The sequence below is a fragment of the Simochromis diagramma genome, unplaced genomic scaffold (genome assembly GCF_900408965.1).
Source record: "Simochromis diagramma unplaced genomic scaffold, fSimDia1.1 OVJJ01000370.1, whole genome shotgun sequence".
Taxonomy (NCBI): domain Eukaryota; kingdom Metazoa; phylum Chordata; class Actinopteri; order Cichliformes; family Cichlidae; genus Simochromis; species Simochromis diagramma.
In genome coordinates, this window is record NW_024387012.1 from 735,640 (window position 1) to 758,884 (window position 23,245).

Genomic DNA, 23,245 nt, shown 5'->3' on the forward strand with positions numbered 1-23,245 from the left:
AGACACGGGGAGAACATGCAAACTCCACACAGAAAGACCCCGGCCTGATGGTCGAATTGAACTCAGGACCTTCTTGCTGTGCGGCAACAGTGCTAACCACCGTGCCACTGTGCTGCCCCAAATGGTATAATTAATGTAAAATCTTCAATCACAAAATAATTCTTAATGACCTCATAAACATGAAGCAATATTTTGAGTCAAATTCAACCGAAGTAGCTTCAAATAGATTCAAAGGATTATTCATTAAAATTATTAAGGAAAATACAAATGAACTAAATTTCATTTCATGAGATTCCATTAAAGGTAATGTTTTACATTGTACTTATATAAGAAATTTACGTGAAAAATGTAATGTAAGTAATGTAATCAAATTACATAGAGTAATAAAGTAGAATTTAATGTCAAAAATTGTTGTGTTTTTAGCTTGGGATGCATCCATGTGATCAAAAATATCATGAAGAGAAGTCTTAGTGGAACTACTGTATGTTGATCACTTAGTAAAATACTTAATAGATACGACATCACAACTTTAGAGACCAGTTGTATAATTACAGAAAAGATTGGATTGTTATTTAACAACAATGATTACTTTCAGATTGAGATTTGAGATTATGTTGAACATAGTGAAGAAAATACAGTTTGTAATAACAAGACAGAGCTACTTTTTTAAAAGAGAGAAATTAATGTGTTACAAGAAGAAAACCCTTCCTAGCCTTTATATACAGAGTATGGCCCAGCTGAGTGCAGCTTCTGCCTTTTGGCACCAGCAGAAACATTGATTCTTCTGTGTTGACAGATTCATCTGTGTGTTAAAACCCAGCTAGCGTTACATGAAAGACAAAAATACAAAATAAATATTGAAATTTTTGCTCACAGGCTGCTAAAAATGTTTTTTTATTTTTTTAATTAATCAATTTATTTATTTTGGATGGTAACCAAAGTGCGCTGAGCGCAGCTGAAATGATTTCCTTACTCAGACCTGTATTTTTGGCTGCGTACTGGGATTATTTTTATTTTTATGATTATTATCTGTTTATAGCTCTTAAAGAAGAAGGAAGACCAACAGCAGAGCATTTCATAGTTTCCTGAACAGCATAATGACAGCCAAAAGCACATAAAAAAGAACAGAGATTTTTTTTATTGAATCTTTTTAAATGTGTTTTTACAGAAAGCCAAAATCTTCATCTACCACCATTTCAGATTAATTTCTACAAACTGTGAGATTCATTGTCTGCTTAAATTTTAAAATCACACGGGGCTATCAAAGCAGTTCTGTTTTTAACATCCCCTGTGCAACTGCAGATGGGCCGGTTACTGCGATATGACACCTGCTATAGCTGTTTGGCAGTAGTGCACACTAGTACAGGCATTAGTAATATGAGCTTAGTTGTATTTTTACCGAACTGCCTGAAACGACACAGAGCGACGCTTAACTTCTGGGAATTTAACATCAGGCAAGTGAGATTAAATTGGGACAATGCGAGTGGCACTGTGTTTATAATATCAATTGTTATTGGCCGATGTTGGCGTCTAGGGCAGATGAGTATGTGTAGAAATATGGATTTGTATTTTTTATATCCTGTGTAGGTGTAAACGAACGTAACAGTCTCGGCATCTGGGTCAGCGTGTATGGATTTTATATGTGTAGGTGGGTGAGATTACAGCAGCCTGCATATAGAAGCATCTAGGCCAGAGTATGTGTGTTTGTTTGTATCAGGGCAGCTCAGTCCTTAGCCTGATGGTTAGAGTCCTGATACAGATAGGCCAGGCAGCACAATGCCCTGTCTGTTCCCACAAGTCCAAACAGGCCTTCACAACACCCTATTTATAGACAAGCGCCCTGCCTGAGCTCATTCATATTTCTTCAGTTGGACGTTGGGAGTAGAGCGTGCTCAGATGTATGTTTTTTTTCCCCCTCAGCTGAACTCTGTGGTGAAAATTTTAAGCCTCAACCTAAATATGTCAAAAAGTGCACCCAGTCTGGTGCTGTCAGAGGCATGTTACATAATCTGGGATGTTTGTCAATAGCTCCTCAGGCAGAGGAAGAGCTGAGCTGGGCAGAAAATGAACGGCACAAACAGGCATCAGGGGTAACGCTCTACCCTCTTGGTATGCACAGTTTCCATGTGAGGGAACGAGCACTACAACATAAATCTTATTTAGAAGGGAATCATTTAGCATGGTAGCAGCATTTACTGATTTGTATTTATTCCAGTGTAATCGTTTACAGGAGACGCTAATCAATGAAAATTTGACACCTGCTGTAATAATAGCTCCAAATCAGTCATTCCTCATCATGTCAATTTTTTCCAATATGCTCTGTGACAAACAGACACGGTAATGGGTATGAGAAGCTTTTTGGCATACATTTGGCTTCTCAGGCGCACATCCAATCTGTTATTAACTTAGTCATATTTCATTTAACTTCATAGTCAACCACAAACATGGTAATGCCCTCATTAAATGTTCATATCTGAGATGATAATGCTGACTGACTGATGTCATTTCATAATCTTTCTGTGCAGCCATTACGGTTCATTAATCTCGATTATTTGACGATATTTATTTAACAATAACAATGTATTGAATAATGACTTTAAAGATTGTCAAAAAATAATATAAAACAGTGTGCAAATACTGATAACAGTGCAAATGTTTGCAATATAAAAAATAAATGAGAAATGTAAACATCTATGTATAGTGAACTTTGCAGTGTTGCTCTGTGGTGCAGCTACGACACCGTAGCAAAGTTTACACACTGTGTCTACTTGATCCACGTCTGACTCCGCGAACCCATAATGTTTCCACACCACTGAAGTTTTTTTTACCCCTCTTTTCAACCAACGGCAGTCACTCTCCTCTCCAAATAACTCCTGCTTAGCTTTCCGAGCTTCCCTCGGGTCCTCTTAATTGTTGTGACGCGTGTTCGAAACGCAGAGAGGTGCGCTCGATTTGTTACACGGAGCAGCGTGAGAGTAAAGCACGAGGGAGGTGCTAATAATCGGCTCAGTCATTTTTAATGATCGTTGAAAGCCCAGATCGTAATTTAGATCAAAATTTGATTAATTGAGCAGCCCTAGTTCTACTAGTTGAGCGAAATTATGTTGAATGTACTGGAGTAGTGTTTTAGTCACATTTTTGTCTGTTCATTGTTTTGAACAAAGCCGACTGATGTAAGTCACGTTTGATGTCCACATTCCTTTTTTAAAAATTATATATTAGAGACTGGTGATCTGACATGCTTCCATAGTAGGCAGATTGTCAGATTTTCAAATGAATAATACAGATTTCCTTTTACTTTGAAGGCTCAGCTGCTGCTAATCAACAAACTCTGTCCCATCATGTTTTCTTACCTGCAGGCTAGCTGTGCCACTGTTGTTGTGCTCTATGATGTCATTCAGATCCAGTCATTGTCACATCCTGTAGATAGGTTCCATTGTCTTGGACGGCAGTTGGCGATGGTAGTCCCTGTTCTGCTGTCCAAGCTCTGTGGGCGTAGCAACATGAAGAAGTCCTCCACTTGGTGGTGGTTGTAGCTGGAGTGGCCCACCATTTTGCCAGATATCTCTCAGAGAGGATTAACCCAGGGGATAAGTGATTTACTGGAGAGGTAGCTGAATGATTCCAAGGACATAATGCAAGATGGCTACGAGTTTGCTTTTTAGCAGCTTTTAAATGATGAAAAATAAATACAACATCTCATAAACAAGTATCGAGGCTGTTCAAACCTTTCTTTTTAACCAAAACAAGCAAAAGTGTGATTGGCTGCAAAATGATTTGTAAACAGAAGAAAGAAATTAAAGATTCGTATCAGTTTAAAGCATGATTAGAGATGTGTGCTTGACATTTATTCTTGAGATAAGGTGATGCATTTTTTTTTTAAATTGAGGCAAATGTGGTTTAAATTTTGCAGGGAGAACTATAGTTAGATGATTATTCTACCAAAAGAAAAACAATTGTGATGTGATCGTTTGGTAAGATTATCTTCCACTGTTTAAAGGAAGAAGCATGAATCCAGAGTTTAAAAAGTGTGTAGAGTAAATATCCTTCAGTCAGCGTTTGAGCAAGGCACTGAATGGCTCCTTGAACAGACGTCGGAGGCCACTTTAGGGGTCTGAGCTTACGAAACGCTCCTCTGTGTGTATCTGCTACAGAAATCAGCTAACCATCACCAAGCTATTTATCTCCATCAGCTCTCAGCCAATTGGTCCAACATATCAATTTACCCTAGCTTGAAGGTCAATTATTTTGAGTGTGTGCCTGATTGCATGGTTCTCTGTGTGTCATGGGCTTGTCTGCTTCCTGGATCAAAACAATTGATTCTGCCCAGTCTTTTTTTTTTTTTAATGCTGCTGAAATACACTCACAGACCGGACCTTCAGAAGATGAAATGCTGTCTGTTCTATAGTCACATCATTATTCAAGCTAATTACTGGTTTGCTTCATTTTTCACTTTCATACTTTCTCACAACTGTTGAGTGAGCAAATTAAAAGCCTTTCAGTGGACTTCGAGTGCTCTCTGAGGGGTGAACAAAAAGATAAGCAATTCTGAATTTAACAGAAGAGAAAGAAAAGATGAAATGCGTAGTCTCCACTCACATCAATAAAGCCATTATTGCTTATGTTCAGTGCATTAGACGCCTTTGAAGTTGTTCTTCATTTTGGCCATAAATTAGCCAAAAACATTTTTGCAGTTGCTGATAAATGGTATTGACAATATTATTGATATTTGAAAGGTGACATTTTCAAATTTTAGCCACTGTACATAAATGAACACCTTTTTTATTTTCAGCCCAAATAGCAGTGCTGATGTGATGGACCATTTAGAGTTGCGTGACTGGGTTTGCAGGAGTCAGTTTTTGAGGGCCTCTAGAGTAATACAGTGATTTGTCTTGGTTGATAACTACATGCACCGTTTGACCAGCCAGGGACCAGAATCAGATGACTTACAGTGTTCTTGGCCTTGACCGGTGACCCACTAGTCAGCCTCCCATATGACCAGTTATTAGCTGGTCCACACAGTGGAGCAGGCACACACAGTTAACATGGAAGTCAGTGAAAGACAAGGTTTGCTAGAGTAAACTGCAGAGGAACCGAAACCTTTGTAGCAATAAACCTAGTCAGATGTTTAAACGTGAACATTTTAAAGAAACTAACAAAGGAAAAGTGGCTAAAGCTAAAGCTGTCCACAGCTACAAGCCAGTGGGAGCCTCGGTATGAGCAAAGGAACAAAACAGTTCTGAATTATCTAATCAAAAGACAAAGCTTTTATAAAGTTATAAACATATTGGAAAATGCTATAATCACCTGACATTTATTATGTTGCACCTGCTTTTGTTTGTTAAGGTGAAATATTTTAGGTAAAGGTGGGAATAAAATTGGCAGAGCACTTTGCTTACAGACATTTAACTTACTGCAGTTTATGGGAAAATTGTCAAATCTACTAAGTTCTTTATTATAAAAATAATATTTTTCTTTCAAGTAAAGTTTATTTTTCTTTGTATATGCTGTTAGTTATAGTTGCAGTTTGTAGAAAGACATCAGAATCCACATAAACAGTGTGAGCAGATCACACTTAAGAGAAAAATGAAAAACTGGAATGAGGCAAGCTCTCTATTAGAGCTGAACAACAGTTTAGAAGGAATGTCAGAGGTCAGGAAAAAGTATTAAACAGTTATAAATGTTAGCTGTTTAATTGTTAGCAATTACCTGAAAGCTACATTAGCTACCTGTTATCATTAACCTAGACAATACAGGATTGCCGTTGGATAAAAGATTATTGCAGGCTGCATGCGTACATAAGGAGGCTTAGGTAACTGCTGCAGTGGCTGTCTGGCCTAGATTTTGTCCCAAAACATTTTCTTCCTATGAATTTGATAACAATACAACAAATCAATGATTATTTATTATGTTTTCTATTCATCCAGTTATTAATAATAATGACCAAAATTCAAAGAAACATATACGACTTTAACAATGATCTCTCTGAGGATGTGATCTGTGGTGAATATCCTTTTGTCAGAGTGTTTAATTACCTCCCAGGACAGATATACAGAGACTGGATGTCTGCGTGGAGGTGAGATCATGATGGAGCGAATAATAGGTGTCCTGAAAATGAAAAGAAGAAACTGAGCTGAGCCGCTGAGTGATGGACGAACGAGAATTTGAAGAGACAAGGGCCCAAAGTGGTCTGCTGAGAGACAGCGAGAGAAAACAGGCTTTTCACATGGGATGAGAACGAGCAAAGGCTTGGCTCAGCAAGGAGGCGAGGGGAGCTTTGGCTCCTCTCCGAGTCTCCATGGTGGCTGCTGTTGGGCTTCCTTTCTCAGCAGACAGTCGTCGCTCATTTTTTCCTCTTTTTTTCTGCTGTTGAACTGCTTCTGGTCCAGCAGACTTAGCAACAGACCCTCTACAAAACATCTAAATAGTTTAATTGACTGCATGAAAGTGGCCCTGCTTTAAATGAGCAGAAGTCACAGAATGTTTACAATCTAATTCTCCCTCATTGATAAAGTGAACTTTGATTCTTGTGGTTTCAAAGCACAAATTGAATTATTTCCCAATCAGTTACTCAGACCTCTCTTAGAAGCCCCTCAGGTTCACATATAACATCATGCTGAAATGTCTGCAGTGTGTAGTAAAAGGATGATCTAATGGATCCTCATGCATTTTTCCATGTAGGTATTAGGTTAATGCAGCTTTAAAACTAACTGAATAAGAAATTGTTCTTTTTTTGTACTTGCATGCATGTTTGAGGATAGAAAGAAAGTTTCAGAGTGTCCGGCCAGAAAAAAAAGTCCCTAAAATAGCCCTCGCCTCCCATCATTTCCACGCGTCAGGTTTTCTAGGCTATCACTAAGAAAACAGAACTCGATCTCCGGATCTAAGTGTCATTATAAATCAGGAACTTCACCTCCCTGGAGCACGTTTCTGTTTTTCATTTCTGCGTCATTTCAAAATTCTTAAATCGACTGATTAAAAACGACAGTTTAAGATTACTTCAACTCATTTGTTATTTTGTGTTGCGTAATAAAGACAATAAAGCCAAGAAAAGTAAAAACTTTCCAAAGCAAACCTTCCCAGTTATGTCAGCATTAGCTAAAATTCTTTGCTGTAAGGCTGTCAGATTTGGGACATTAACATGTGTATTCATGTTATAAGCAAAAATTTACATAAAAATATTTCATAGTGGCTCCCAAAACTTGATCTTTATATTTTAAATGGAGGGTAAAAAAACTGCTAAAGCGGGTCCCTCCATGTGTTTACCTTTGATATACGAGTGTGCAGAATTATATAAGAAAAAAGGGATCCAGGCACACCCGAGGTAGAGCAGTGTGTCACTCTGCATACATAAAACTGGAAAAGTGGTACCCAGGTGTGACAGCAGTGAAGTACTGCACACTAACGTGATTTGTTTCAGGACAGAGGACAGATTTGGTCCTGAGAGTGTTTATGTCCTCGGCACCTGGGTCTCTTCGCTGTGCAGATTTGTGTTAGCAGGGTGATAAATGTGTGGGATTGCATTTTTTGTGCATGTCACATGAAAACTGCAAATCTCCAGTGACTTAAGTTTGGAATTGCAAAAAAAATGGGGCAAAATGTGCTTTACTGCATTCAACTTTTTATTTCTTGTGAGATAGTTTACTTTTACTCCCTTTGACTTTTTTCTGTGTAAGGAAGAGTCTGCCATTGTACATGTTTTATATCGAAAATGCATCACAGACTGTATATAAAAGATTGATGTAGCTTTTTGACCTGAAAAATTAAACCAAAGATGAGTTCCCTTCTTCCCAGGAGACCTACTGCTTACTGCCTGAGTTGGTTACTTCAGGGAACCGACTGAGTTGACTGTGGAAGGTTTTTGAGTACAGTGAACTCATTGCTATGTTCAAGAAACCATTTTGAGACAATCTGAGCTTTGTGACATGGCTTGTATCCTGTAGCCATCAGATGATGGGTACACTGTGGTCTTAAATAGAGAGACATGGGTGGGTGATACAGCTTTATTTAGCCTTGCAGCTTGCAGGCAGCATCATTTATTAGTGCAAGTAAATGAAGGGCATTTTCATCCTTCTTTTCCAATGAGCTGCTCTTATTAGTGACACACTTGTTAATTTGAAGAGAGACTCTATTGAAAAGAGGCTCCAGCAGCAGCAGTATTACAGCGTGACAGCCGTGACTAAGGCTGCCACAAACGATTATTTTGATAGTCAACTAGTCACCAATTATTTATGCGATTAGTCGACTAATCGGATCATGCATCTATTTGAGGTAAAACGTACAGCTTATTGCACCAGCATGCATCTGCTCTTATATAACTATCATTACCTTACAGCAGGGGTCCCAATCCCAGTCCACGAGGGCCGGTGTCCCTGAAGGTTTTAGATCTCACCCTGGGTCAACACACCTGAATCACATGATTAGTTCATTACTAGGCCTCTGGAGAACTTCAAGACACATTGAGAAGGTAATTTATCAATTTAAATCAGCTGTGATGGATCAAGGACACATCTAAAACCTGCAGGGACACCGGCCCTTGTGGACTGGGATTGGGGACCCCTGCCTTACAGCTTTAAGTGTTTCAAGTATGTGCTAACTAAAAATAAAGACAAGATGATAGTTTATTAAACTTTTAATGAAATTTGCAGATCGTCTCAGTGAAGTCTAATAAACTCGTCCATCTGTTCCTTGCTATCTAGAATATAACAGGATATTGGCGTAAATTCTCGACCATCTCACACTTCTGTTTAATCAGTTTTCTGTGTGGTGTTTATTAGCTGTTTGAAAACTATAACTCAGCCAAATTGATTTACTCAGGAACAAATAAAACTAATTAAAAAAAAAAAAAAAAGAGTAATATTAAAACTAAGTAGCTGTCACCATTGTTGGAATCTGGAATTGACTTGGCCGCGCTATGAATTCTGGGATAGGTTGGGCCACGAAGGATACACCCGACGCGTCCTTCAAATCTGGGGAAATGAAGGACGCATTTGTCGGCTGCAGTCTTCAAATTTGGACAACCTTCGTCGCATCGCTATAACGTAATCGGCCTACAAACGCGGCCTCCGGAGTATGAGGCCCCTGAATTTGGACACAGCTACGATACCAGAGACTGCTTCTTCTTCTTCTGTGGTGTTTAATGGCAGCTGGCATCCTTGTACATGCAGTGCTGCCACCTTCTGTTTCAGCCCGTTATTACACCCTCAAATCCTACTACTTATTCCTGCGTCTTTTGGGATCTCACAAAGCTTCAAACGTGTGTCGACTATTAAATTAGTCGTTGCACTTCCTGTTGTATGAAGTACAACCAGTGACTGACAGAGTGGTTTGGTTATATTTGTGTTGCAAACCGCCAGCTTCCTTTTTACTGTAGGTGCTAAAACGTCACTCGTAGCTCAGCGGTCTCCAACCTTTTTTGCACCACGGACCGGTTTATGCCCGACAATATTTTCACGGACCGGCCTTTAAGGTGTCGCGAAAAAATACAACAAAATAAAACTAGTACCGCTACTGAAAAATAGAAGATTTATTCATAACACACGTGAAAAGACCCAGGAAAACAGAGTTAACGATAAAAACGATAACAAAATAACGCTGAAAACCGATAAAAACCCTGAAAACCACACATTTCACACCTGAGCCTCAACTCTCGCGGCCCGGTACCAAACGACTCACGGACTGGTACTGGTCTGAGGCCTGAGGGTTGGGGACCGCTGCCGTAGCTGACATACAGCTCTCGCTATATGCCCAGGCTTATCTTGTTGTTGTATGCATCAGGGAACGTTAACGCATGGTGTTGCTATACCAACAATAGAAAAAGATGACAATTTTGTATCATATAAAAATTGATTATTGTGGAAGATGTGATATGGTATAGCAGTGTCTGGGTTTTTACTCAAGGAAAGCAATGTATTACACCTTATGTGTGTGTGTGTTTTTTTTTTTTTTAAATAAAGCAGTATGTTACTTGATTACTCACCGGAGAAAGTAATTTGTTACAAAACTTGTTACATTACTTACTCGTTTCTCTGTGAAATGACCTGAAATGCATGGTCACGTGATTACCATTGAACAATATAAACCTGAGGCTACATCCCCACACACCAACACAACCCCTTGCTTCTGTCACTATCACTGCTCCTCAAGATCCATATCGCTCTACCAATTTCCTTCTGCTGCACACAAACTGAAATCAGCTGGTTGTAGTCGAAGTGCGTAGGAAGATATTGAATTTTTTTCTTTCTATCTGCATTTGGTAACACAAGTAACTACATTTTGTATCTTTTATGTAATTACTGAGTTTAGTCTCCAAAAGTTGATTCTGTTCATCTGGATGTAGCGTTTTTTGGGAGAAACGTTTCGTCACTCATCCGAGTGACTTCTCCAGTCTCAGCTGACTGCAGGTTTCCCCAATCTTATAAACAGTACATTTGCATAATGACTGAAACCAGCCCATTGAAGGAACAATGGGCTGGGAGGTCAGTTCCTTAATCTTAATTATGCAAATTCTCATAACCATTGATCAACAACCACTGACCAAAACCCACTGATCAAAGCCCACTGATCAATGGCCATGAGTACCATTCACAGAGAGTTGGGGAATGGCTGCAATCACAGCATTGTAAGATGGCAAAAGATGTACCGATGTATCGATTCAGAGATGGTCTTTCCCTTTTCACCTAAATGGCGTCCTTGACTCCGCGCTCAAACCAGCGTTCCTCCCTGTCCAAGATGTGTACATCCTCATCCTTGAAAGAGTGTCCACTGGCCTGTAGGTGTAAACAGACTGCAGAGTCCTGGCCTGACGAGGTGGCTCTTCTGTGTTGTGCCATCCACTTCGCCAGAGGTTGTTTGGTTTCCCCGATGTATAAATCCTGGCAATCCTCCTGGCACTTAACAGCGCACACTATGTTACTCTGTTTGTGTTGGGGGACCTGATCTTTGGGGTGGACCAATTTTTGCCGCAGCATGTTTTGGGGTTTAAAAGCCACAGAGACCCGGTGTTTAGTGAGGATCGAAGCCAGAAACCTAGAGATGTTATAGGTGACCGAGTTGATTATACAGACAATCGGTCTTAAAGGTGCACCCTGTTTGTGTATCTTCGGTAAACCATGCAGACTTGGTGTAGACTCCCCTGGGTACAGCCTGTGGTATGAGGTCCGGTCAATAGCCTTGTCTTGTTCTAACTGCTTCAGACAGTCTATCACCCTCTTCCTGTAGCCACTTCCTGGGTCTCGTTTCAGGGGCTCATAAGTATTTTCATCACTGAGCAGTGACAAAATTTTCTCATGATAGTCTTTCTGGTTTAGGAGTACTGTGCACCTACCCTTGTCTGCTGGAAGGATGATAATGTTGTTGTCATCACTAAGTGATGTGAGTGCCTTCCTCTCCTCCATGGTGGTGTTGGATGCTGGGGGCTTTGCATTGCTGAGACAGGCCGAAACTTTCGTCCGTAGTTGCTCTGCCTCCACTTCTGCAATATTCTTGTTTCGAATTGCTGTTTCTATGGCTGTGATCAGCTCCACTAGCAGGATTTGTCTCAGTGTGACAGCAAAATCTAACCCTTTAGCAAGGATGTTTTTCTCTGTTTGGGTGAGCTGTCTGTCAGACAAATTCTTCACCCACTTGTTCACATCCTCGGTGTCCCATCCTTCTCTCTTCTGGCCCCTAAGGACACTCTCCATATTTTGCGGTGGTTTCCGACGTACAACAAGTAAGTCAAACTTCCTTTGTTGCCTGGTCTAGACTTCTTGTGCTGTGCTAGACGAGCCTTCTCAGTAAAGTCAAACACCTTTTTAAGAGTAGCATCTAGAAGCATTGTCAGTCTCTGTCGGATCCGCTCCTCTTGAGATTTTAGCATGTTGATGGTAAAATTTGTTTGCCTCACCCGTTCATTAAGCAACTGATTCTGTGCCTTCTGGAGGATTTTTGTTGCCCTGGAAGCCTTTAACTGAAGAGCTCATTTGCAGACTTTTAGGAGTAATCCTGTTTTGTCAGCATTTGAGGTTGAATCTCAGGTGGTTCTTGTAATCCGCCATCTTACGTGCTGTTTGCTCATACTGACGTACAAGCTTTAGGCAGTCCTTGCCAAAGTGGGTTAAAATGTCTCGATGCATGCTCAATCATCCAGCTAAGTAAATCTCCAAAAGTTGATTCTGTTCATCTGGATGTAGCGTTTTGTGGGAGAAATGTTTCGTCACTCATCCAAGTGACTTCTTCAGTCTCAGCTGACTGCAGGTTTCCCCAATCTTATAAACAGTACATTTGCATAATGACTGAAACCAGCCCACTGAAGGAACAATGGGCTGGGAGGTCAGTTCCTTCATCATAATTATGCAGATTCTCATAACCATTGATCAACAACCACTGACCAAAACCCACTGATCAAAGACCACTGATCAATGGCCATAAGTACCATTCACAGAGAGTTGGGGAATGGCCAAACGCTACGTTCAGATGAACAGAATCAACTTTTGGAATCTCAATCATCCATATTTACCTGGATGATTGAGCATCAAGATACTGAGTTTAGTACAGTAAAAAGTTACTGAACAGGTCTAATGTGATTACAGTAACGAGTTACTTTGTAACTTTGCAACACATTACACCCAATACTGCTGGTCAGAAACAACACTCAAGTCAGCTGTGACATTTAATCACTGCTCATTTGGTACTAAGGGGCCAAGGAAATAATCCCCATGTACCATTACACCACCACAAACCTACACTGTTATAGCAAAGCAGGGTGGATCTATGCTTTCATGTCATTCCACATACTGACCCTACAGTAAAACAGGGTAAAACAAACTCCCAGTGACTGAATTATAATTTTATTTGAGTTATTCATTTGACTGGTAGATTATTTTCGCCAGTTAAAAAAAAATCCTACATGAGTTTGAGCACATGAAGAATGCTGTTCCTGAGTCATATTTCCCCAAACAGCTGTCTTTTTTAAAAATGTCACGAACTGTGAAGAGACAAATATTAATCCCTCAACCTCCTGCCACTCATCACCCTCTCATGTTTTCATCTCCTCGATAGCGACGCCTTCACACGTTGAAGCGGCCGCACATGTCCGCCAGATGCCACTGGTTTAACCTTTCAGAATTTCAACCTTCAGCCTACATTCCTGATATAGGTCACTTTAATGCTCAGCGTCCTACTTTCAGTGTTTATGTGTCTGGGTGCGTGTGCGAATTTGAGTGTCTGGTCGCCCCTTTTTGTTCAGAACTGCAAACACTGGTGGAGAGTGAGAGCAAATGAAAGAAAAGAGGGTGCCAGTGGAAACGTTTGCCTTTTTTTTAAAACTTTCCCACTTGCTGTTGGACGGTGAAAGAGACAGAAAGAGGATGGGAGAAATGAGACAAAGACCTGCAGTGACACAGAACGGGGAGCGATGATTGGCAGGAATCGAGAGGAAGGTGAATGAAAAGTCAGCATCTTGGACAAAGATGGATGGAGGGTGGTGGAGAAGAGTATAGAGCTGTGAGAAAGAGAGAAAGAGAGAGTTTAAATTAAGAGAAGAAAGAAAGAGGGCAGCTGGAGCGAGGGAAACTTTCCCTGTTGGTCAGCAACTTGGTTTGTCAGCTCAGCAAACAAAATTTGACGGCTGATGATTGATCAAAGCAAAAAAAAATCAGCTTTTTTATTTGTCTTTTTTCATGTGGATGCTTTTACTCTATAAGATTCTCTTTTGTGTTTATGATATAAGAAAAATCCACCAAATTGCTTGTTCTGATGGCATGAGTACAAGCTTCTGTGTCTCTAACTTTGCTGGCAGCTGAGTCTGTTGGCAAAAGCTTTTTACTCTTGCAGTGCCGCAAACTCCATTTATAAATATGCATCGCTGTTGGCTGACCTTGTTCACATGATATTTTAATGTTTTCTTTAAGTCAAAACATTGAGAAGACGTGATTTACTTCTAACTAGCTGTGTGTAAAGGTGTCAGTATAACCCAGACTACACCTTGTAGTCTTCTAAAGGAAATAAGAAAAGCAGTAGGGATTGAAAATGATGCTGACAGAAAACAGTTCAGTGGATATATAGACAGTGTACTGTAAACTTAGCAGTATTTCTTGAACATCATTGTCAGAAGGGGTGTTTTTATTTGCCTCGCTATCAGCAGGCTTGGGAGGTTTTATGTATTGTGGAGGTGTTTCACAAGTTTTTTGCAGGCCAGCCTTTGTAGACACTAAAGTGTGCATGCAAGCTAGTGCCTAACAATGTCAGCATCAGGTGCATACAGCTAGAGGACGCTTGAAGTACTCTGGTTTGTACTTTGCATGATTATGTTGTTTTTTGTTCAAGTGCTGGCAGTTTGTTTGGTACTAATGCAAAAGTTGAGTAGGTGGAAAAAGATGAGGACGGGCTGTAGATATTAGAGTTGGTGCATGCCAAACTTAAAAAATGTAAGTTTGCCAGCATTTTCTCTGATAATGTTTGTTCCAGAAAACTTTTACCATGCCAGGATATTTATCACCATTATCTCCGGGGAAGAAGGTTATTGTTATTCCTTTAGCCCACATTCAAGTCCATTTAAAGCTCTTATTTGGCTGTTGGCTCCCTTTAGATGATCCCACTTTGCTTTAGTGATGTTGAGGTCCGAGCTCTGGGAAGGCCAATCCATGACTGATTGTGTTCCACTGGATGTGTTTCTAACCAGGTATGCTTTCTAGTATTGTGGCAAGGTGTTTGGGATCATTGTCATGTTGAAGCCAATCAGATGCTTTGCAAATGGTATTCCATTAAAATCTGATGGTACTTTTCTGTGTTCATAATTCCATCCATTTTGACGAGATCTCAACACCATTGACTGAAATGCAGCCCGGAGCAATGACAAAGCCTCCACCGTGTTTTACAGAAGGCTGTAGACATTTGCTGTTGTACCTCTCTCCAATTTAGAAACCAGTACTGATCCATTACAAACCCACTGATCTCTGATCTCTGCTTGCAAAATTCAGAAACTCAAATTTTTCACTTCAGGTCTCTTTTTTTGGTCGTTTATGTAACCTTCTTCCAAAGTGGTCACAAAGGCTTTTCAGTGAAACCTCACTGGTATTATGTAGCTGCAATCAACCTTTGCTGGCAGCCTCAATCTGAAGTCACCGCGTGGTGACATTGCATTGTGCTGAAGGACGAAGAGATGGAGTCGGTGTGACAGAGCAGGATGAGGAAAAGAAGGGGGGAAGGGAGCAGGAATGACAGCAAGGATTGACAGAAACCCAACGTGACACACTGGACTGAGTGGGCCCGCTAACGGTAAACAAGTGAGCTGCCATCGCGCTGCATGATTAGGAATGTGTATAAAACAAGGTTGGATTCATTTAGTTGAAGCAATTATGTGACACAACCTGATTAGACAATGAACCTGTTCGGAGCAACAACCAAACAGCTGTTCTCTGATAGCTGCTGGGTGGAAGCAGAGTAGAGGCAAATGAAAGGCAAGCTTACCACGTTCCCTCACTTCTTACTCTTCATGCAAATCTGTCTGTTTCTCTCCATCTTTCTCTTTCTATGGTGACAGACGCTGCCTCCTGTGCAGTTTAGCAGTTATCACACGCTCTAAAACACAATGAACACACTGACTCGGAGAGGCACAGATAAAGAAAGATGGATGATAGTAGAGCGTCGGGAAGCTGTATATAAAAAGTGTGTGCGTGTAAGTGAGATCAGATTAAATGTAAAAGTGAGTTACATGAGACGTAATGTCCATTTTTACTGATGCACAAGGTCGTCATGTGACTGCTGTTTTTGGCAGCTTGTATTCCTGAAGATCATTTAGATTCGTTTACTACTGGCTGCTGAGCACTATGTGATGTTTCAGCAGTATTCAGCCACAGCGGTCTTTATGCCTACAGTGCTAAATATATTATCTTTAATTGTTCCCACAGTGCGTAATTAAAGGCTCCAAATACCAGATTTTTGATCATTTTGGACAAATATAGTAGCAGACAACTACTTGCTGATATAGAGCGGAGCAGCGGCATGCTTAATGGAGAATGAAGGTCTCTCTAAGTGTGTTGTAATCAGAGTGTCTCTGTTATATGCTGTGGTAGCTGTTGTTGCTGCGTGAACAGTCAGGCCTTTGCATATTTATAAAATGACAGCTTGCAGTCCAAAGTGTTAAGATGAGATTTTGCTTCAGTGAAGAAAAAAAAGAACTAAGTGAACAGCCATTGGTTTGGGAATCTTCCCCCCCAAAAAAAAAAAAAAAAACCCAAAGCAAAACAAAAAACAGCTTTTGAATTTACTCTTTTGTCATAGCAAGCATGGAAGACCTGTCACCACACTGATGTCCTAAATGTGTTCTGTGCTTATTTGATTCATTATTCAACTGATTAACGTTTGACATTGAGCTTGATGACTCTTTTAAAGCTGTACTAATCTACATATTTGCATCAACAATGGAAAAACGACTGCATGAAATATGAAAGACATTTCCAGAAATGACAAACCAACAGAGAATTAATTATCAGCCCAATGCAGTGAGCAGTGGAGAGCAAAAGAAAAAGGAGCCAAAGGCTTCCACATATAAAGAAATCTGAGACACATTTTTTAGCTAATCAACATTTCAGACTTGTATTAATAGACAGCAATATTCTTTGCCATGTCTTTGCATGACGCTGCTGTAAATCACAGAATTACATGGGGTCATTTTCTGTGTGTGTGCAGATCATTAATCGAGTGTTTTAGTGCTGGGAACTCTGTGTTAGAGCTCGTCTGATTTATCATGCCAGTATCGGTTGATATTAGCCATTTGCTGATCGATCAATATCAAGATTTATAACAAAGGCAAATATAAAAGGTAAAAAAGAAATTTGGGAAACACCCTTCAGCCAAGTCTGGAAAAAAATATATCAGTATCTATATCGGAATATGGAATTTAAAAGTACCAAGTGTTGTATCGGTCTAATCCGATAATGCCCTATAATATTCCTATATAGGGCTCTAATCAATCAGTCAGCAGACCTATCAGTGGGAAAAATGACTTGGTCTTATACAGTTTTTGAGAATTGGGCCAGGTTCATTTCAGGCAAAATAAAAAGCTATGATTATAATCAGAATTTTAATTTTTTTGATGCACTGAGAAATGTATTTGCTGTCATGCAGACACACTTTTTCCAACAATTGTGCATTTCATGAAAAGCTTTTTGGGCCAGTGAAAATCATATGAACGTGGTGGTTAACAAACCCGACTCCACTGTCGATATTGTAAGTTTTACATTCTTGACGTAATACATCAAGGCTTTAACGTCATCCCTATTTTTCAGTTATGGATTATTGGTTTAACAAAACAGCTAAAGCAGCTTGATTCACTAAATGATTATTGATCCAGGAGGGCAATAAAAGTAAAGCAATCGTTGCATACAGAAGTCATCTTTGTGCTAAATATGGTATCTGTCTTTGTGTCATGGAAAATAACGACTCTGCATAGCTGCTAGTCATCTCTTTTATGGAGAAACTCAATACTTTCCCTTAAAAATACAAGAGACCTATTAACACAATTAAAGACTCACAAAAACAAATATACTTTGCAGGCATATCCGGACATGTCAGACCAATGATAATAACATGGGACAAGCTGTGGCACAGTAATCTACATATCAAGCATGACAGGATTAAGGCTAAGCGCGGTCATAATGTACAAAATTACAAAACAGAGACTTTGGGCTTGTGTGTATGTGTTTATATTGTCATTTTAAATTCCTAAATCTGCCCTTTTTTTAGGTAACACACTTCACTAACTTGAGTCCTATCCTGTAGTTGCATTTGGGATCAGGTTGTTTCTACATAGAATATTCCAGTTCTGTTTATAAGCCTCTCAAAATAGCCTCATGGTGCCTCTTTTATAAATACCATAGTACGCTTAAGACTCACAAACACCATTTCCTCTGTCATTTCAGTCAGTGTGGATTTGATAGCAGTGAAGTGAAAATACCCCAGATGAAGTAGCATCTAGTCCAAGTGCTCACATCCTGTATTTGCATCAGTGCATGTGTTATTGTGCCAGATGCTAAAGGCATTAAATCCCCAGTGAAGCAGTCAAAGTCTTTGGCAAAGCCACAGTCCAGAAACAGGCTTGATATACCCGCTGGACATCTAAGAGATGGGGGTGGGTTGGGGAGCTTAGTCTTTAGTACTTCTCTATTATTTTTTGCTTTTTGTAAGATAGCAGCAAAATTAGCATTCTTCTGATGTTCATAAAAATTCCTGGACCTGCATTAAAGTTGACTAAAGTGTGTTCACATCGATCTATGAAGACCTAATCGTTTTCACGATTCACGCAAAAATACATTCTTTTTAAAAATGTGAACATCACCTGTGTGTTGGTTGTCTTTTTCTCCCTTATTGTCTGTACAAAAGTCAGTTTTTTACAATACTTTTGGAACTATCTGCAGCATCCTGAACTTCTGGTCGAGCAGAGCTAGCAGTGTCTCACTGTTTTCTTGTTTTTAAATACGTTGCTAGAAACTTAATGATCAACAATCCCGTTATTTTCTTTCTAAAATTACTCCTCACATGCTGAATGTGTATATTAAAGATATTTTCCTATATATTGATAACAAGAATAATAGACCTTACTGATTAATGCCAGTGTTATTATTTCCCGATCAATTGGAATCGGTATTTTTAACAGCTGATAAATTCAAAATAAAGACCTTTCAGATTTTCAAATGAACAAATATCGGCACCGATATTGGTCTTAAAATTCTGTATTGATCAAACTCCAGTACTTACCGGGAAATTATCCTAGTATCAGTTGAGCTCTAATTAAAACTAACCCACTTTCTTTGTCTCAAAGTGTAATTCACTGAACATATGTGGCTGATTAATCCACTCACTGCAGTCTGTTGGTGTTCTTGTCTTTAAATGTTTTAATTGCTCTGTCTTAATAATCTGCCTGCTGAATTGTATGTTTGCTTCAGTACTGCCTTAATTGTAAATTGACCGATTCTTCTGTGATAAATTATGTTCTTATTGATTAATCAGCCATTTGTGTTCTTCATTAACTGACACTTATCTTGTCAGACAAAATTTCCATGTTAATAAAAGGAAAGCAGCAGATAATTAGGAAGCTGGAGCCATAAAATTCTGGGCATCTGTCTTAGTTGTTAATGATTTTTCAGTCAATAAATGACGATTTAATGAATTAGTTGAGAAAAAACAAATTTATTTATTTAGGTAATTGTGGGCTAGTTTGGTGCCAAAATGACCAAATATTAAAAGACTCCAGCTTTTATGAGCAGTTTATGCAGTTGTCTGCTAAGCATAGGAAGTATGTAAGACATTGTGCATTGCATGATTTTACAGAATTGCATTTCAGGAGCAGTGAAGAATGGCTTGGGTTTTTTATCTACAGACTGATTGAGTGCCAAATACAAGCTGCCTGTATAGTGTCACATATAGCACGAGGACACACATGGCAGGACGGTATATGGAGCAACGAGGCGAAGCAGACATGTGTGCCTGCCCAAACCGCAGACAGCCTCCGTTCAGTGAATAATTGATAACGACAACAACACTGTAGGTAGTTACGGCACTAAAATGGATTTGTATACAATTTTGTAGACTGATATCTGTTGGCTCACAGATCAGTTGACTCTAATCTGTCTGCAGGATTTTCTCGCCATTAGATGATTACAATTTTTTGTTCATTTTTTTTCCTTTTCCTCTTCAGCCAAAACTATTATATCCCAGTCCAGCATCCAGGAGGCTGGTAAACAGATTCTGCTTTCTCCGAAACACAAATGCTGAGGAGGACAAATCTGAGTGCTTCCAGAGGCTGAAGTGATGCAATAAAATCATAAAATAAATGAGTGGATGCCTCCACTGAGTGGCTGTCAGTGCGAAACTGATACTGAGTGAAGGAAAGGCAGAGAGAGACACAGGCACAGTGGCAGGGGTGATAAAAAAATAAGATGCTGATAAATGCAATAAACTGATACACAGATGAATGTAAAGGGAGTGGAGGAGAGATGGATGGTCAACAATGGAGGAACTGAGGGTTTGTGCGTGTGTGTGTGTGTGTGTTGGGGCTCTTTGGTGACTAATCATTTCCGTGCGCGACGCAGAGAGAGACACACAGCTCCCTCGGGGCCAGCAGTTCATTTTCTGATGAGTGCACACATGCGAGCGAACACGCACACAAGGACACACACATGAACTTGCAATCTCCCCCCCCCCCACCCACCCGCTTCCTTTAATAATCTGCAGACAGAATACAGCCATCGGTTTATGGGAGCATGAATTGCGCACGGGCACGCTCGCTCGCACAAAAACTGATGTCACAAGGTCCCCTATTCCACGTTTAAATGTCAGATTGAGCACAATGCTTTCAGATAGGCACAATAACAACCTGAGCGCGCTCACTTCCTTTCAGCCTCGGTAAATGCTGCAAGCCAAACCACAAAAAAATCGCTGCTCTGTGGCACTTGAGATTCTCAGTGTGGGTAATTTTCCAAAATAACAGAAAATAGTGTAAGATGACAGCATGGATGGTAGTAATACAAAGCAGTTCTTGCTGACAGACCTGCTGTCCACTCTGAAAAATGTCCCGCTGTGTGTATGTGCAGCTGTCATCTCCACATGATCCAACATCAAATGTCTTAACTTGGTTTCTGAGCGACAGTTTGTCAGTTTACTTTGTCCCAGTGAGGAAGAAAACCCCAAACAGTTCAAGGCTGCAGACCTTCAGTGTGTATTCCAGCTGCTGCTGGGTTTGTGCCATAAATCAGGGCAAGCTGTGATTAAAAAGTCAGATTCTCACAATAATGTAAGGAAGTAAAATAGAACATGGCTGCAAGCGGCAAGTCAGAGTGTGGAATTCCTCCCACTGCACCGATCTGAGCGTCGTTTGATGTTATTTGCATGTCAAAGGTCCCTATGTATGTGCTGCTGCAAAATGCAGTCTATTAACAGGTCTTGCAGATAACTAAAGTGTATGAGAATAAATGCAAAAGCGCTTCAGTTGCTCCAGATCAATCTCAGGTGACATACTAACATCTGAATGAATGAATCGTGCAGATGAACCGTTATTTTGCCATTTCTTTAACCATGAAAGTAGCACCTTAAAAATCCTGTGGCAGTGGGATGTCTGGAGTCGTGACTGGGAGGGCCTCTGATTGAATTCCCAGACCAGTGCAAAGATCAATTCGGGGAAATTAAATAAGCTTAGCTTCTCCTTCCACCTTTGCGATGCCCGCGGGAGCAGCTTTTAGCTCCTGGTTGCTGCGGTGGAGCGACAGTAACTTGCAGTAACAAACACTGTCGCTGTAAAGGTGTGAAGGTGCCTGAAATTAAGCGACACGCTTGACCAAGTTTCATTTTCCCCTTTGACAACATTGTTATCAGCCGCTGGTTTGTTGGCTGTCGTTTCTCACAATCGCACAATGGTGCATTAACTTATGTAAAGTGCTTAGGAAGAAATGTTGATGCACTTTCTCATTTTATTGTTACTTTATACAAATATCAACACAACAAAGTGTTTTAATATAATAATATAATTTTGATATAATGGATATAATATATATCATCAGTAGTACGCATTAACACTGGAAAAAAAACCAAAACTTGGCTGATATATCTTATTGTTTTTGTTGTTTTCTGTACTAATAAACAAATGAATAAAGAATGTTTACAAAATATCCTGAACATTTGTGTTTTTTTTAAGTGTACCTCGACTTATCCATCTGTCCTTTTGTCTTTTAGCTCCTTCTCCCTCTGTCCCACAATCCATTTCTACTCTACTGGGACTAATTACTAATTAACTTTCAGTCCCACAGCGCAAACAGAGTCGCAGAGGGCAACAGCGACATACAGTATTTAATCACTTGTTGTGCGTGTGCATAAATGCCTGCATCGGCCCTTTTATGTGTGCTCCATGCCCCTATAACAGTATCCAGTATTTCTGGAGGATTGACTTTAAAAATAAGAAGTACTCATTGTGCCTTTTTTTCCGTGCAGGAGGCAACACCATGACAACAGAAATGCAGGAGATCGCCATCACGGAGGATAAGCCTTTACTCACGGGTCAGGCTGACACCACCAAGGTCTGAGATGGAGCTCTTACAGATGCATGCATGTTATACAAGACTAAATCTCCAATATACTTTGATTTAATGTAATCTGATCAATAAAGAACATCCGCACACACACACACACACACACACACACACACACACACACACACACACACACACAGTGAGCATGACATGAAAGCACAAGCAAACCAAGAGAAAGAAAAAGAGGGCTGGTGTATGTGCAAGTGTGTCACTATGTGTCCTTGCTGTGCATGTGTGCATGAATGAAAGTGTTTTTGAGTCTGAACAAAGCCTACATGTGACAACATGTGTTCCAAGCACATTTGTGCATGACTTTGTGCGTCAGTGTGTACTTATATAGACGTGTGTGTGTGTGCGCGCACAGCTGCAGCGCTGGCTCATATCTGCCAGGTTGACGTCAAAGCCCTGAAGGATCGGGAGCAGATCCTCTGCTCTGCCGGGCTGATGTTGCCGTGCAGATGCAGCGCTGCAGAGCAGAGCCCCCTTGTGGACAAAGAGCAAAACACAGTAGTGAAACAAAAACAACAGAGATTTTTCTGCAGTGGTTCTCCTGGTGTGAACCCCAGCTTTGGCCTTTCTCAGTCGAGTTTGCACGTTCTGTAGTTGACAATGTGGGCACTCCACAGTGTGGCTTCCTCCCATGGTCCAAAGACGTGCATGTTAAGATAACTGGTAATTAACTCTAAACTAGCCATTAATGTGAGGGACTCTGCAGTTTCTAACTCGATCCAGTGATTTTTTCAATCTATTTTCCAAGCTGTGACTAGCATTGATCTCTTTTAGTAACTAATTTCCTGATTTTTAATTGTTTTTAATAATTAATTAATACTTCTTCCATCTTGATATATGCTTCAGGTAAAATGGTAAACAGCAGTTTTATCAGAACATGACCAAAAACACAAGAAATTCACAGAGAATTAGAAGTGAACAGACAAACCAGTAATGGACAAGCAAGATCCGGGACTTTATATACACCACACATGGTGACCTATGACCAGCCGTCATAGGGCGAGAGGCGGGGCATACCCTGGAGAGGTTGCCAGGCTGTCACAGGGCTAAAAGATGACAAATCAGTCTCACCGATTAATCGTGGGAGTGTGGAAGGAAGCTGGCATTAACCCGAGAGAGAGAACCCAGGCAAGCACAAAGAGGACATGACTTCACACAGTATTCAGACCCAGGAC

General features: G+C 40.2%; 1 protein-coding gene across 1 annotated transcript in view; it reads left to right on the forward strand.

Moving 5' to 3' along the window:
• The window catches only part of ndrg2 (NDRG family member 2), a 47,282-nt gene that overhangs the window by 7,850 nt on the left and 16,187 nt on the right, over positions 1–23,245 (forward strand). The window contains exon 2 of the mRNA XM_040041101.1: positions 21,964–22,049. Coding sequence (XP_039897035.1) covers positions 21,975–22,049 — 75 coding nt within the window. The 5' untranslated portion in view covers positions 21,964–21,974. The remainder of the gene's footprint in view (positions 1–21,963; positions 22,050–23,245) is intronic.